Raw genomic sequence first — 17,657 nt, forward strand, 5'->3', positions numbered from 1 at the left:
CCCCTAACCGGGAAAAACAGAAAGACACAATATATATATATATATATATATATATATATATATATATATATATATATATATATCTATATATATATATATATATATATATATATATATATATATATATATATATATATATATATATATATATATATATATATATATATATATATATATATATATATATATATATATATATATATATATATATATATATATATATATATATATATATATATATATATATATATATATATATATATATATATATATATATATATATATATATATATATATATGAATACATATATATATATATATATATATATATATATATATATATATATATATATACACATACATATATATATATATATATATATATATATATATATATATATATATATATATATATATATATATATATATATATATATATATATATATATATATATATATATATATATATACACACATTCTCCCTGTGTTCAGGGGGTACTTCCGGTACTCCAGTTTCCTCCCACATTCCAAAGACATGCATCTGGAGCATTTCTCCCCAGGCCTCCACTGAAAACAGGCTCTGTGGAACCGGACTTTCCTTTCCAGTCAACAAATGTTAAAAAAAAAAAATAAATATAAAATATATATATATATATATATATATATATATATATATATATATATATATATATATATATATATATATATATATATATATATGTATATATATATATATATATATATATATATATATATATATATATATATATATATATATATATATATATATATATATATATATATATATATATATATATATATATATATATATATATATATATATATATATATATATATATATATATATATATATATATATATATATATATATATATATATATATATATATATATATATATATATATATATATATATATATATATATATATATATATATATATATATATATATATATATATATATATATATATATATATATATACACATATATATATATATATATATATATATATATATATATATATATATATATATATATATACACACATATATATATATATCTATATATATATATATATATATATATATATATATATATATATATATATATATATATATATATATATATATATATATATATATATATATATATATATATATATATATATTGTCAGGTACTTAGTTCAGAATTGTCCAAATGATTGTATGATTCCATTATTGCCTTGAGCAATTCTACTTGCATCAATGGATATGTGCATTTTATATTACAGCAGTCTAACCTTGTGTCCAGTAGCAGATTATAATAGGAGGATTCTTTGTACGATGAAGGGGTTATTTTCTTTTTTCTTAACATTGTTTCTTTACATTGAACTAAAACACAACCCAAAGTGGTATGAAGAAATCAAATAAAAAGCAACCACTAAACAAGGCAAAGGAGGCAAACAGGACCTCCTTGACTTTGTAAATCTGAACTAGCTAGAACACATGGCAAACATCCCAAATATAGGATGCAGTAATTTACTAAATTAAGTACACATGACCTACCCTGCACAAAAAAAAAAAAAAAAAATTAGTGGGTACATTTACCGGAAGTTATTAATATGATGTTTTATGAAGCCCAACATAAGAATGTTCCTTGGAACTTACATGTTAGGCTAGTTAGGCTGGTGGGTCTGTAATTTACGAAATCCAATATAATGTTCCATGGCATGACATGTTGGGCCATTTAGGCTGATGTGTCTACAGTGGTAGTCTGTGATAGGACTCCTTTGTGCAGAGGCATTACAACAGCTATTCTCCATACCTACAGGCCATAACCTGTGACTAGCCTTAGGCTGAACAAGTGCTGGATGGGTTCAGTTAGGGCATGTTTGGTGCTCTTATTCAGATATCCATTTAAGTTGTCTTGGCCCTCAAAAGTGGTATTTTTATTTTAGAGAACATGCTAGGAGTTACTTCATGATGATCTTTAGGGTTCTGTTTGGGACGCAGAGATTTACAGAATTTCAATGACTGTTTATGGGGTAAAATTAGCGACAGATGTGTTTGTAAGTATGTTTTATTGTTTTATTTTACATACTTGTTGAACAGGCAAGCCCACTGCACAAATTGTTTCTTTTCAGGACCAACCTGAGAGCACTGCCTGGTTAAATTACTTGCTCATAGCGAGTCATAGTAGGCAAATCAAGGTGGAAGGAATCAAAGGTTGTATATTGGGCACTGGAAATAATGCATTAACAGCTCAAAGATTTAATCCTTTGCACTAACTGCAAGACTATATGTTGGTTATGTCTTTAGGGTCAGCCAATATGAGGATGCATCACCTTAGATTTGTTTATCTTAAAATCTTTTCCTGATAACTTTCCATCTTCTTTAAAAGTGATATTTTAGAGTACCAGGACTTTTTGTATAACCCTACCACATTTTTCCCAATGTTCTTTTTGCTCCCATATTTGCCACCCATTAATCCCCACTGCAGAAATGGACATGCCTATTTATTCCCCACTCCAAAATGCTTGCCCATTGTTTAGACAAGAGACATTTGGATGGGGTCCTCACTCAGACAACTGTGACGGTGTTTTGCATACTCACCAGCATCACAGCTATGAGGCCATTTATATATGACAAAATCCAACCAATGGGCAGGGGATGATCATGTTACCTGCATCACTACAAAGCACATAATCTCTTCTTCTTGCAAGTGCATGTTCCTATATGCTTGCTACTAAGGCTACCACCAATGGCTTGTTGAGCTGATAGCCCACCACCAGGGTGCATGTTTGTATTGCATCTTAACTTCCAAAGGGATGTAACAATGTGTGTCTTGCTCTGGTTCATCTTCCCCCCTCTAAAACTGGTACATCCATCCTTCCCTGCCAGCTCCATCAAGCACCCAAGCCAAAATTCAGGGCTTTATCCTGCTAAACATGTGTTGTTGCTTCAATGTCTCAATTTTGACATTTGTTTAGCTTAGTCCTTGCAAAGCTGTGGTGCACCTGATCATCAGCTTTTTCGTAATTAACGATTTATTGGAGCAGGGGTATTATGTGTCTCTCTATTCAGTGGCCATCTTGCTGTCCCTCAGAGATACTTCACTTTGATGAGAAACTTGAGAAACTAAGAATAATAAAGAAGATAGGTTTTAGGAAGTGACAACATTGGTGGCCCAAGAAGAGAGAGACCCTGACATTCCTTCAGGAAATTCATTATTGCTTCATGAATTCACGGTGCTGCAACATATATAATTGATGTGATGAGCACTCATAATGGTGTTTCCTAAGAACCTGGACTTTTTCCATGATGGAGCAGTGTGGTAAACACATGTCAATTAATTATGGTAGAATGGGGATGGATTTTTAGCAGTTGTCATAAATATTGCTCACAAAAGTGTCTTCTTCTTCTTTTCTAATTTTATTTTAATTTTTATTCTAAAACAGTCATTGCATAGCCTCATTCGATAGTTTCAAACCAGAATGAAATCAGAATGAATATTTACAGATTTATATGGGTCTATATTAGTTCACCCATTTTCCCAGGGCAATGAAACAATTGCCCTGCAGCACAATGGAACCCGCAACTAAATCAACCCCCCCACCCACCAATGTGAGGGGGGTGCACCCTCCCACACCCCCCTAACTATATATACCAACTCTGAGATTGCAGTACAGTGGGGAAAAGGGCAATGTTGTGTAGGTGGCCAACTATTTCATTGCCCTAGGAAAATTTCACAAATCGCAAAACTTATTTTCGCTGATTATGTGTCAAAGAATAGGTGTTTGCTGAAAATATCTTTCAGTAAGCTAATATAGACCCATTTATATTACTGTCTGTGGTCAAGAACCAAATGCTACATTGTGGAAGAACACCTATTGATAAGGGCTGATTCAACAATTTCTACGAGCCAAAATCACAATTTGTAAGGCTTGAGTTTAGGCACAGTGATCAGAGGGCTGTAGTTTCAGCAGCAATCATATATAAATAAATACATAAATTGCAGTCAATATTATTTGGCTTATTTGTTGCATAGCTGAGTTGTTTTTGCAGGGAAAATCATTTCATCTTGAATGACCTTATCTGGCATTCCCAAAGTTCATACTTTACCTCAAAAGCAATGCACAAATTGACCAGCAATAAGTACATCTATATATCTATATTTACCCATGTATCCATCTATATATGGGACATATGCACTCATGATATCAGAATGCATTATTTTCTGCTTTGTGGAAAATGCAGATCAAAATATTAGAAAACAATAATCTTGCTGTTACATACCACGCTCTTTGCTTTTGCAGGTGATCATTTGGAATTTATATCAGTATAACTGAAGATACTAACTGCAACAATGTAACTCTTAATATATCCCTAGTTTTGTTCTAAGACAAAAATCCATGACAGATAAAGTAGTCTTAACTTCCACATTCAAAATGTCTGTAATCTAAATCCAGGGAAAAATAAACAAACTGTCCTTTTCATCACCATCCATTATCCCTACTAAGTGAGTTTGAAAGATCTTTGGTTATTCCCAAGGGTCTTCAAACACTTGTGATATAAAAATGAACATTCAACCACAGAGATAAATACTTATTGCAAGTCTGGAACTTGTGCATCCACTTTAAACACATTACCTTGTAAGTTTAGAAAATTCTTAATTTTAGTCTTTTTTTAAATTTTATTGTTTTAGACAATGAGATTTCATATCAGTAGTTTAATCCTTCCTGGAAGTCTTTCAAGAGTTTCCAAGTTTTCCACATCAGAAAACATGGATTATTATTTCAAGGCAGGCCTTGAAATTTTGTTTGATATTTACAATCCTTTATCACAATCTGGGCCACTCTGAACTCCAGAGCAGTAAATTGTTTTTCTAAGCAGCATTATTTTCAGAATAACCACTAATTTTTTTTTAAGAAAAAGGCAAAAATAAGTCAAAAACACTCCTGCAGACCACCATCTGTTCACTGAGTTCACGAAGTATAAGGTGAATGTGGAGCATATAATATAACCACCCCCTTTTTTCACTGGTAAGCAAATAAAACTGAAACTCAGGAGTAAGTGACTGCTAATGAGAGCTCCTGAAAACTTAACTATATATCATATAGCATCACTGAAAGTAGACTTCTTCAGAAGTACTTCTTCAGAAATAAACAAATACTTAAATACATCAATACATATATGCATGTGTACATGTATACATGCATTCATACATATATACATATGTGCATATACACATGCGTACATAAATACACGCATGCATAAATAATGCTTACACCAAAGCAATATGAAGTACCTGGTCTGTTTTTCTGGTTTCTTGCTTCATTCCAGAATGTCATTTATGTGGATATTGAACTATTTTTTTATATACAGTTGATACAATGTATGCTACTGACACAAGATACAATTTTTTTTGACTCAGTAAAACAGATTTGTTAGACTAAAACTCCTAATTGCTGCAGAGTGAAACGATGCTTAGCCATTTCATTCTGCTCTTTTTCAGTCTCTGTTTTGACACAAATTTAACTATTGTTAGCTTTAAACTGTAAAGTGTATACATTAAAAGGTATTAGCATTGATACGAATATGTATGATAAATATGCATGACAGTTATGTGTTATGAGTTACACAACTGTTATCTAATGCTGACACTATTTGTACAATTTTACAACAAATTCTTTGGCTAAAGTATCAACAGCAATTATTCCAGCTATGTTTTCCTACTGAGAAAATAGATACCTCAGTATATTTTCTGTAAATCTGCCATATCTAGAATAACATATGTTAACATATTTTAGTTACAATGCCACAAATACAAACTTTTTTCCCATGTAGGAATTACTTAGTCACATAAACAAAAGTTTTCAATAAATGACTTCTATGTTTCTTCAAGATGAGCCAGACAAAAGTAAAATCATTATAGTTCTGTATTTTGAAACACTCAAATTTATCAAAAGTATAGTTCTTAAAAAAAACTGTGATCTGAATGACATGATAACTTACCTAATACAAACATCTCCATCCTGTCCTCATTGTTGCCATTGATGTCAATGGGGGAGGTAACAAGACAGTAATACACCCCACTGTCACCCCAGTGCAGTTTGCCAATCTGCAGGTCTGCATCTGAAATAAAATAATGACAAGATATGGTCAGGAAAGAAAACAAAATAGACACACACACACACACACACACACACACACACACACACACACACACACACACACACACAGACACCACACACATACACATACACATATACACATACATACACACACACACACACACACACACACGAATGGCATCTGAAATAATCTGTGTCACTTTTCATCAAGAAATGTCTGTCCTAATGGCACAGATGGAAACTTCTGACATGCAACCCTGGTATCATAGTTTTGTTTAGTAGTTCATATGCTTCACTGAGTGCAGGCAATGGCCAGCTCTCTTATCTCAAAAGGTGGAGGTGCTTTTTTACATTGCCTGGTGAAACCTTGGTAGAGGCTAGCGAGCTTCTAGCAGGCATACCTTCATGAAAAGTGGCAAAGGTAATGTCACTTAAACTTACTCAGCGCTTGGCACATGAAACATTTAAGCTGTGAGTGCTACCCTTAAACTAGCTGCTTCCATTCATGTTCCACTACTAATACTATAGTATAACATAAGGTAGCATATTGCACTCCTAAGGTGCCATACTTCAAATGAGCTACTAAACCAAAGTAACTTCATTTAGCCCAAGGTGATGGTAACCCATATATATATATATATATATATATATATATATATATATCATAAACAGTAGGGTGGCTTTATTAGATGTATCATTTATTTAAGTTCATCAAAAACATCAAGTTTTAAACATTGGTTGAAAAAGGAATATTGCATCCCCTCCTTTTTTCATAAACAGTCAGAAGTAAGTATCCACTACTGATTTTAATCATACCTGTTCTTTTCCTTCAAAAATCATTAGATTTTGCAGTCAAATTAGTGTTTACTTGTTCAGCTACATTATATTAAATTAAACATGTGAATATTTACCTTTCCAAATAATCCATGTACTTTTCATAACAATGTTATGTAATTTTTTAACTTTTTTTTGACATTTCATTATTTATATTTATATCTATCTAGCTATTTATATATATATATATATATATGAATACATATCTATTTAACTATCTATAAATATATATATATATATATATATATATATATATATATATATATATATATATATATATATATATATATACATGTGTGTGTGTGTGTGTGTATGCGCGCGTGCGTATATACAAATATACACATTTGTTCAGAAAACACAAAACATTGAACAAACTCATCTGTGATTACCATTAATCACCACCAAAATCATAAAAAAGCAATTGCCAAAAGTAAAACAAAAAACAACTTTATATAACCATTTCAAATGTTGGGACCCACTAGACAGAGTCCCAAAACATGGTGACTGAATGGCTGAGAAACAGACTAACATATACAAAATCCACAATGGCCATTTCTCTAAATATCCCTTTCCTCTGAGGTATGGTGAACTCCAAGTTAGTATACATAAGTTTTATGTTACAGGTTAGCTTTTCTCCTTGCAATGGGGATACATGGGAACATACTCCCATGCAAAAACAAGTTTAAAGGAGAAGCGCAATGACCAAGAGTCGCTGCTCACCTGTATTTCCAATTTTTGCTTTTCATCTTGATGGCACTCAGCATTACCACTGCTGACATTTCAATAAGGAACTCTTTTATATCTATATATATATATATATATATATATATATATATATATATATATAGATATATAAAGATATATAGATATATAGAGATATAGATATATAAAGATATATAGATATATATAGATATAGATAGATATAGATATATTGTTTTTAAATTACTACTCATCATTTCAATTCTGCAGTTCTGGACAATGAAACAATTTGCCAGCAAATATCAAAGATTTCTAATATCTTGAAAAGTAAGTTCCATTATTTCTTCTTTTTTGACATTGCATATTCTTTTTTGCACAATTTTATATCTTATTTCTGCAGTCACAGGTAGTTACCATGAAACAATCCTCCATTCAAAATTCCATAAGCCTGTTTCATATTTAAATTTTTTCTTCATCTAATTGCTTCACTGTGTATTTCTGATAAACTTCCCTAAGCAGGTGCCATATAGTATACTTGTCCACTTTGTTGTACAATGCACATTTGCTTCCACAGTGGTAGAGGACAGAATACCAGGGGTCCCTGTGGCAGTGAGAAACTTGTAGCTACATCTCTTTGTTCTTTGTCTCTGTCTCAATATCCACTGCTCCCCCAGTTAATTTATTGGCTATCGTAATTGTTCCCAACTACCCCAAACGGAGAGCAAATAACTGGGACAATGAAGCTGGGAAGAAGAAAGGAAAGAAAACTATTGCACCATCCATTCTGTCTCTGTGAATGGTTGCTGACAGGATGTTTCTGGGTTAAGCTCTATGTCCAAAAGCATCTAGAGCATGTGCATGTGGGGATTACAACAGGTGTGTCTATAGATGGCATGTCCCACCTCAGTGGTAGTACATCTCTCTTAATACCTCATACCACTATTCAACTACCTGTTGCCGCATTAGTGACCTGCACCCACCTTCAGCAATCATGTTTTAGGCACACACCCCTCATGCTCCCATAGTCTTCTTTCTCTTCTTATTAGATTCATTTGGGAACCATATGTGCTTTCTGTATGGTTAAGTAAACAACACACAGAGACCGAGGATTCGTCTAGCCTTCACAAGGTATTTAATCAGACTGAACAGTAGAAGAAATAAAGAAATATGTAGCATATGACGTGAACTTTCCAGTGGGTTAGTGCCTTAACATAATGTACATAAACCATCTATAACATCTCTGTCTCACACACACACACACACACACACACACACACACACACACACACACACACACACACACACACACAGAAATACAGGCAAAGGCATCCAGATGTGGAAAATCTCACAATACAGAACATAAGATCACAGAGAGGGAACGCAGAACAGATAATTAGTAAAGTAGAAGCTGAAGTATGGAATACCTGAGAAGTGAAGGATTTAGTGTAGAAAGTCTAACACAGGTTATATCACAACATGATCGAACAAGTCCCCCAAGTAAGGAGAAACAGGAGGACCAGGAGACATCTGAAGAAAAAGAGATTTAATATGGTGCAATATTTATGCAAAGGAGAAAGCAAAATTAATCAATACAAAAAGAGCAGCACCAAAGATCTTGATTCCCTGCTGGGTGAGAAAACCTATATTCTTTGTCTGTGACCTTTTATAGCTGCTTTCTGATACTTGCCCCATTTTGTTTTCTGTTTTAAGAAGTCTGCTTGGCCTGTGTTTTTGTTCTAGATGAGAGGTGGACACAAATAATCTAGGCTGCTTACTTCACTTTTTTTTCATTCTTTATCTCTTGAGTAATGAGTAATACTTAAATACTCAGTCTCTGTCTGTCTGAAAAGATTTGAAGCTGCTTAAATTAAAGTACTGCCGGTGATTCTCTGCTGGGTGAGAAAACCTGTATTTTTTGTCTGTGACCTGTTAGAGGTTCTGATACCTGATCCATTTTTTTTTGTTTGTTTTAACAAATCTTCTTGGCCTGGTGTTTTTGTTCTGTGTGATAGATGGACACAAATTATCTAAGCTGCTCATTTCACATGCTTTTTCCAATTGGTTAAACTATATTTTGAGTGATTCTTAAATACTCACTAAAATTATGGTTCTCTGTTTTATCTGAAAAGGTGTGTAGCCTGAATAATTAAAGCACTGCTGGTGATTTCCTGCTGTTTCCCATCCACCTTCCATTTGTTGATTTGCTTTTTAAACCTGGTGACTTTAAGCTTCCCACCCCAACTGTAAATTGAATTTAATAAACTCCTCCCTTTCTACACTGCTGTGAAGATCCTGAATTATTTGCCTTTCCTTTCTGCACTGCTGTTGATATCCTGAATTATTTATTTGACTTTCCTTGTGCTTATATTGAAAAGGTGAATTTTACCTCCCATTGTCTGTTCTACTTGATCTAGCTAGCTTTTAGATAAAGTAGTATATTTTTACACTCTAGCAAACAATTGTTTTTACTCTGAAGTGGTCAGTGGATTTTCCATTCAGTGCACTGGGAGGTAGCCTGGTCTGTTGAGGTTGAGGAAACGCTTGACATTTCTGAATGTATTTTTTTTTATTGGCTAAAAGGCTTATCTTGTTTTTAGTGCATTTATAAATTCTGTACAACTGAATATCTCTTGGCTCATTTATTCTAAGCAAAGTACTTTTATTGAATAATCTTTCATAAGCTGTTTAAAGTACACTCTGTATTTATATCTTTAAGTTTGTTTGTGGTAGCATTGTCTACTGTTTAAGTTTGTTTATGGTAGTATTTCACTCTGGACACTCCTTTACTGTGCTTTTGCATTGGGAGGACTGGGATTGTTCTTCTGGTGGCAGTAGGTTTACCTGATCTATCTGAGCTGGGAAACACACAAAAGGGCTCTAAGTATTTTTTTTTTTGCACTTCTCTGCATTTGATTTGCACTGTTCTGATATCTAGATAGCATAGATTAGATTCAGGCCTGCTGAATCTAGCTTGTTATTGATAGACTTGAGCACTAAACCAGCCATCTTACATTATGAAGGGCTCCCTGCACCCATGCGGCAGGAGAGTGTGGATCCAGCCTTGTCTGAGCTACGGATTGCTGAAGGAAGGTTCACTGTGTATTTTTCCATTGGTAGATTATCTCAAATGTGTCATAATTTCACTTGTATTTAAGTCTCGCATTACACATTGCACCACACCATACAACAGGGGTTACGGGAGCCCTGTATAGATGCAAATACCTTGTAACTCAATTTTAAACTAAACATCTATCAGGAGAATCCTCCCATGCTTCCCTACTGCACTACGGTTACACTCAGCAGCATTACCACACTTATCATCTATACCTTTCAATAGAACAAGCATCTTTGTTAGTCCTAGCAGAAAAACTGATCAACTAGCCCAGTCTTTTCCCTAATAGTATATATGGTAAAAAAAAACTGCTGTAATAGATGGGCATTTTCCCATCATTTCACCAGCCATCCTGATTAACATGGACATCTTGAGGCAATGTAGTAATTTACTCATGCATACTGACAACCAATTACTCTAAAACAAACAAATACCCTATGTGAGAGATGTAATTATACTATGAAACTGGAATCAAATCGCTCACGCTACAATAAACTGGACATCAAAATGGTTGTCAGCACACACACTTCTCCTCTCACATAAAATGAGGTCACGACACATAAACCCACATATGTGGAGGTGCTCACTAGAAGTCTACCCAAAGATCGGAGACCTCCCACACACAAGCCATTTGCACAAACTGCTATGCAAATAGAAACCATTACACATAACAACACATACACTAATGTCTCAGCAAATACAACCCTAAGGCAAAACACCTCAAAACCTTATGTCTTGGTCATAGACAACTCCATAGTGAGACACACAGATGTTCCCTTCACCAGACTGGACAAGGAGAAGGTCACGGTCAGCTGCTTGTCAGGTGCTAGGATCCATCAAATCACACATGCACTCAAGTGACTCAACAACAAGTATTGTTATGACACTGTCATAGTCCTTGGTGGGGTGAATGACTTGAGATGTATCTCTCTGGATGCTATGAAGAGAGACATGACTGAACTCTCAGATTATGTGTGCCAGGCAGGTATGGCTGTACCCCAAGCAGCATTCCACCTTCACCCAGGATGATGCCACAATATAGACAAAAAATTATTGACTTCAACAATTGGCTTACCTTGTGGCATCAGTCTAGGGGAATCCAGTATCTGTCAGCTGGGGAAGACATGGTCGACAGGCCATGCTGCTTTGCCAGAGATGGTCTGCACCTGTCTTGTCTAGGCTTTCAGATACTGGCAAAGGTGCTTGACTCCCCAATAGTGCCTTTTAAGCAATGTCAAAACAACATTTCTGACATAACAAAATCCATTTGAGACAAACTCAAGGTTCTGCTGTAAGGAGTCTATATATGAAACTGCACTCCCTGAAAGCACTCCAGACCTTGGAAGATGCTGACATCTGTGCAGTCACTGAGACATGGTTCAAAGCCATGGAGAGCACCCCGACCGTGCAAGGCTAAAATGCCTTCCACACATTTAGACCCCAAAATGAGCATGAAAGAACCAAAAGAGGAGGTATATCCATCTTCATTAAAGCCAGGTACACCTCGAGTCTGGTCAAACAGTACGACTCTCTCAAACTATTCCATGTCCAATTAACTATAGGCAAAATACCCTATACCATTATTGCTCACTATAGGTCTCCCACCATGAACCAAAAAAAGCACACCACCTACCTGGACTTACTGGATTCACTTGCCATATAGCTCAACACCTTAATCATCAGAGATTTCAGCTATCCTTCCAGTGACTGGGTGACATACATGAGCACAAACATGCTCACTTAGAGGTTCCTGGACTTTGTCAATACAAATATTCTGGAACAGGAGCTCAAATGTCCTAAACATAGTATTCACCAACATGGGGGGGGGGTCACTGCACTCTACCCTGTGTGATGCCCTCCCTAGTAAGGTTGAATCTTTAATCAGTCTCATTCAAAGCAACTACTGAATCTGTATTCACCACAGAAGCAAACTGACTAAAAATCTTTTCCAAAGCAAACTATAGACTTCTAAACAGTGGTATAAAAAGTCTTACACCCCTGCAATCACAGACAGCAGAGGTTTATACAAATGCCCTGTATAAACACTCAAGTAACTTTATAGAATCACCTGTGCCTGACCGGATTAAAACCAGGTCCTCTGAAAAACCAAGCCACCCTGATGGACCACAAGTATAAACAGATTATATAACAAAAAGAAGAAACTGATGTCTAAGAACAAGAAAGAACTGACTCAGCAGAGAAGGAATTCCCTCCACAGCTTGAAAAAGCAAATGAGAAATCTTGGAAAGTCCTCTAAAGCTAATTGCAAAGGTAAAATTAAATCCATTGCTAAGGATAATCATAAGGCATTCTTTAACTATGTCCAAAATCTAAAAGGGAATGCCCAGCTATGTGCTGAACTGGTAGCAGATGATACCACTTATACTGTACCAGAGGAAATTGCCAACCTGCTAGCTGACAGATTTGGTGCAAACTTCACCCCTCTGCCCCTACCAGCCATACTTCAAAGCATACCTAACACCAGTCCTTTGCCTATTATCTCTAGAGATCAGGTCTTATCTGTGATCTCAATGGCCAAAAACATGGCCTCAGTGGAACCAGATAATATCCCAGGTTGCTTATTAAGCAATCTAAAACAGAACCTAGTGGTCCCACTTAGCATTCTCTTTAATCATAGCCTGAGAACTGGCTTTGTTCCAGCAGAGCAGAAAAGAGTAACAGTAATCCCCTTGCACAAAGCAGGAGGGGGCATCAACCAACCCTGGGAACTATAGACCCATAAGTCTAACCAGCCTCATCTGCAAGGCCATGGAAAGGATCATCATGGACCTTATCAACAAGGACATAAGTGACCTGCAAACTCTAGATCCAACCCTGTTTGGCTTCATTAAGGGTAGATCATGCTTATTAAACCTAATAGACTTCTTTGAGAAAGTCACCAAAGCCCTGAATGAAGGTAAAACAGTGCATATTGCCTATCTTGACCTAGTCAAATATTTTGACACAATCTCCAACTCAGGTAACATTGAGAAACTCTCACAGGTGGGGATTAACCCTTATGTCACTAGATGGGTAGCCAACTGGGTCACTGACAGAGCACATACTATCAAACTTGGTGATTCCACCTCTAACATTAGACCCATCACCAGTGGCGTACCACAAGGTTCTCTGCTGGACCCTTTACTGTTTGGAATCTGTTTCTCAGAAGTCCAGGTTAAAGTAGATGGCCTTTGGCTTACCAAGTTCGCTGATGATTGCAAATTGGGTGCAGTCATTGAGTATCCCAATGATGTTAACATATTACAGCTGGGCTAACACAGACAAATGACTGGTGCCAAAGTCACAATCTAAAACTAAATGCAAATAAGTGCATTATTATCCCATTTGGCAAGGTGGAATCCCCTGCTAATTACAATATTGCCAGCACCCCCCTAAGTTCAAACCCAGTGGTGTGAGACCTGGGAACACAGGTAGATGGCAATATGAACTTTGACCACTAAGATACTACAGTGGTAAGGAAAGCCTTTGATGTTGCGCACCTCATAAATAAGGGCATCGCATCCAGGTCTAAGGATGTTAAAACTCCACTGTACTTGACCCTTATCAGATCATTAATAGAGTACAATGCTCCTTTCTGCATGTACCTCACCATACACCTACAGCAGTTGGAGAGACCACAGAGGTTTTTCACCAAGAAAATGCAGGGCCTCCAAACCATGCTCATCATATATGTCAGTTGTACAGATTTTTGCAGAATGTCCAGATTTTTGCCTCATATGTTGGGTCTATTTCTCATAATATTGTGCTTTTCTGTCAAATCTTTGAGAAATCATTGAGGGTTGAAGTAAGAAAATAATGACAGATATTTACATTTTAGGCTTCAAACCCTTCAGAAAACTCATGCTAAACAGAAACCTGCTGTTCTATCAATTTTCTAAGTTTGTAAGAACAATATTTAAACAGTATCCCTATTTTTGAGTCTTTCTCTCCCCAGTATTGATGGTTTTGTCCAACTTTCTTGCTATAAGAGGATGAGAGGTATGATGCCCATCTGACTCCACAGACGGACTTCACCATGAGGATAATCATAAAGTATAAACCAAAAAGGAACAACAGAACAGACTACTAAAACACCAGGAAAATGGTCTTAAATGACAACAAACTCTAGCCAAACAATAAAAATAAGGGTAACAATATATTTTGAATATTGCCAAATAGATCAGTGCTTTCATTTTAATCATATACTTCTCAGTTTGCCTCTCCCAACTGGAAACCGGAGAGATCATCAGAGGTCCATAAGTCAAGGGAGGAAACATCAGAAGCACTCGAGAGTGCAGAACACCATTCCTTTGGTCAAGAATTTTTGGAGAATGACTTTGTATATAACCTTTCTGCAGTTAATTTATCTAGTGATCAATTGCAGGTTCTGCAGAAAGGTCTTTCTTATATTCCTGTAATTTTTGTGACACTGTTTTGGATTTAAAGTTGTCTTGCAGAAATATTATGCTGAAGCTGTTACTTCCAAGAATGAATGTTTACAGTGCTAAATTCAAGAAACCTAGCATTTATATCTAATCTTCATTCACAGGTTGAAGCATTTTTGAGAACTTGTGAATATGATTTATTTCTCATAGTTGTTCTAAACCGTGTCGATTATTTAAATATAATGCATTTATTGTTGTCAGATTTATCTACTTATAGACAAATTACACTTGCAGATGTGAAGAGACTCATTTGTGGAGTACACAATGAATTATATGATAGTCGGGCATGTAGATATATTACTGAGGAATTATATGAGTTTTTTATGGTGGAAGCACCAGTTATTCCACTGATTAAAGGTTTACCAAAAATACACAAATCTTTAGTTAATCCTCCATACAGGCCAATTGTTTCTGGTAACAAACAGTTGGTTAACTGAGCCTATTTCTATTTATTTAGAAAAGATTTTACATCCATTTTTATTAAAAGCCCCTGCTATTTAACAGATGATACAAATGGATTTCTAACCTCTTTGTATCAAGATATAGAGGTTAATCTATTAGCTGAAAAAGAAATATTAGTTGCACGTGATATTTGCTCACTATTCACCTGTGTACCAAATGCTTCAGTTTAGAATTTATGAAAAATGTTTTAATTGAGAATAGTGAATTTTCTAGTAATTTCATCCATCATTATGTATGCTAATGGAGCTAGTGCTAGAAAATAATGTTTTTATGTTTAATGGTAGTTATTATACACAAATAGCAGGGGTAGCTATGGGAAGCCCATGTGCAAACTCTTATGCCAACAGGGTTATGGTACAGTGGGAAAATACCCTAGCTTTAGTTAAGAAACAACATATGAAATATATTATTAGTTATAAATGATTTGCAGATTATATATTTTTATATGGTATGGTACAGAATTGGAACTATTGGATTACATCAGATTTTTACAAGAAACTACGTCTTTTTTGAAGTTCACACTACATATGTCCACTCAAGTGAGAGATTTTTTTGGATGTTAGGTTACAAAGGGTTGATGGGAATTTAGTTACTATGATGTACAAAAAAGACTGTAAGAAGAACAGCTTCTTGGAAAGGAGCAGTATGCATCCTACATTTGTTTTCAATAATGTTATGAGAGGGCAGGCATTACTCCTATCCAGACTTACTAGTAGTGATGCTGTTCTTATGTCTCAAATGGAGAATTTGAAGAAACAGTTCTGGCTGACAGGATATAACGAAACTGATTGTGAATGTATTTTTAGGGCTGTTGGGAGAGAGAGGAAGGAAAAAGGTAAGCCATACCTTTCTAATAGGAATGGTCCACAGGCAGATTTATCTAATAAATCCAATTTAGATGTGTGCAGGATTTATTTTCCTTTTACATCAGCCAACAAACGTATTCTTAAAATTATACAGAGCAATTGGCACATTTTGACAGTGAATAATAATATCAGGAGAGTAGTGGGGCTAAGACCTACAATCACGTATAAGAATGTGAAATCTTTGAAAAGGCACCCATGTAATAAAACAGGTTTTTCTAAAACTAAGACACTGTCAGAAAGAGTAGGAACCTTTAGAAGTGGACATTGTAATTATTGCAATTATATATAATTTACTTATACAACCCACTACCTTGAAGGTCTACAGGTTCAATCATTATGTGGACTGTACACCACAAAATGTGGTTTATTTAGCAAGGTGTACTAAATGTCCTAAGTTCTATATTGGTAAGACCAACAGGACTCTTAAGGACAGAATTAAGGAACATCTTTATTATATTAGTATATATGCCCTTTTGAGACATGTATTACAGGAAGGCCTTAACCATGGTTTCACTTTTTTAGTCATTCAGATTTTATTTAATGACAGAAGGATGGGTGATATTAAAAACTTTACTAAAAAGGCTGAGCAAAGCTGGATTATTCAGCTTACAAGTGGGCAAAAGTGTTGGTCTAAATGATGCTGTTTCACTTAAACCAGTTTTGACCGATAGGAAACTATTTCATTATTTTTTAATATTATATTTTGTATATTAGATATATTTTATTAATTTTCTAAGTCATTGTGTTCTATTTTGTTAACTTCATTAAGGCATTTGAATTATGATGTTCAACAGCTGTCATGAATTGAGCAAGCTTGTTCTCGCGAGATATGAGTTTATGTGCTATGTAATCAGCCATTTTGGGTAAGCTCAGTGACTTAATGGGTTTCTTTTACTTTTATTTAATAATATTTTCTGGCAAGTGTTTTTAAAATAAACTTTTAGATGTTAGACTCTGCTACTTTGGTTAATATATAATAGGATTTGCATATTGGATGGTGCAAGTTCACCCTCGTGAGGATCATTTGTTTATATATTTTCTGCTCTACATTGACTAAGTTGCAACTTAATGCTTTTCAAGCATACAAATCGGCTGTTCTAATTTT

The 17,657-nt window shown here is 34.7% G+C and overlaps 1 protein-coding gene across 3 annotated transcripts in view; it reads right to left on the minus strand.

Annotated features, from left to right (window-relative positions):
- The window catches only part of ILDR2 (immunoglobulin like domain containing receptor 2), a 2,395,614-nt gene that overhangs the window by 1,346,057 nt on the left and 1,031,900 nt on the right, over positions 1-17,657 (minus strand). For all 3 annotated transcript variants that reach the window (XM_044073090.1, XM_044073088.1, XM_044073089.1), the window contains exon 3: positions 6,016-6,135. In XM_044073090.1, the coding sequence (XP_043929025.1) occupies positions 6,016-6,135 (120 nt within the window). The remainder of the gene's footprint in view (positions 1-6,015; positions 6,136-17,657) is intronic.

This window comes from Protopterus annectens, chromosome 5.part1 (genome assembly GCF_019279795.1).
Source record: "Protopterus annectens isolate FY-2018-M chromosome 5.part1, PAN1.0, whole genome shotgun sequence".
Lineage (NCBI taxonomy): Eukaryota > Metazoa > Chordata > Ceratodontiformes > Protopteridae > Protopterus > Protopterus annectens.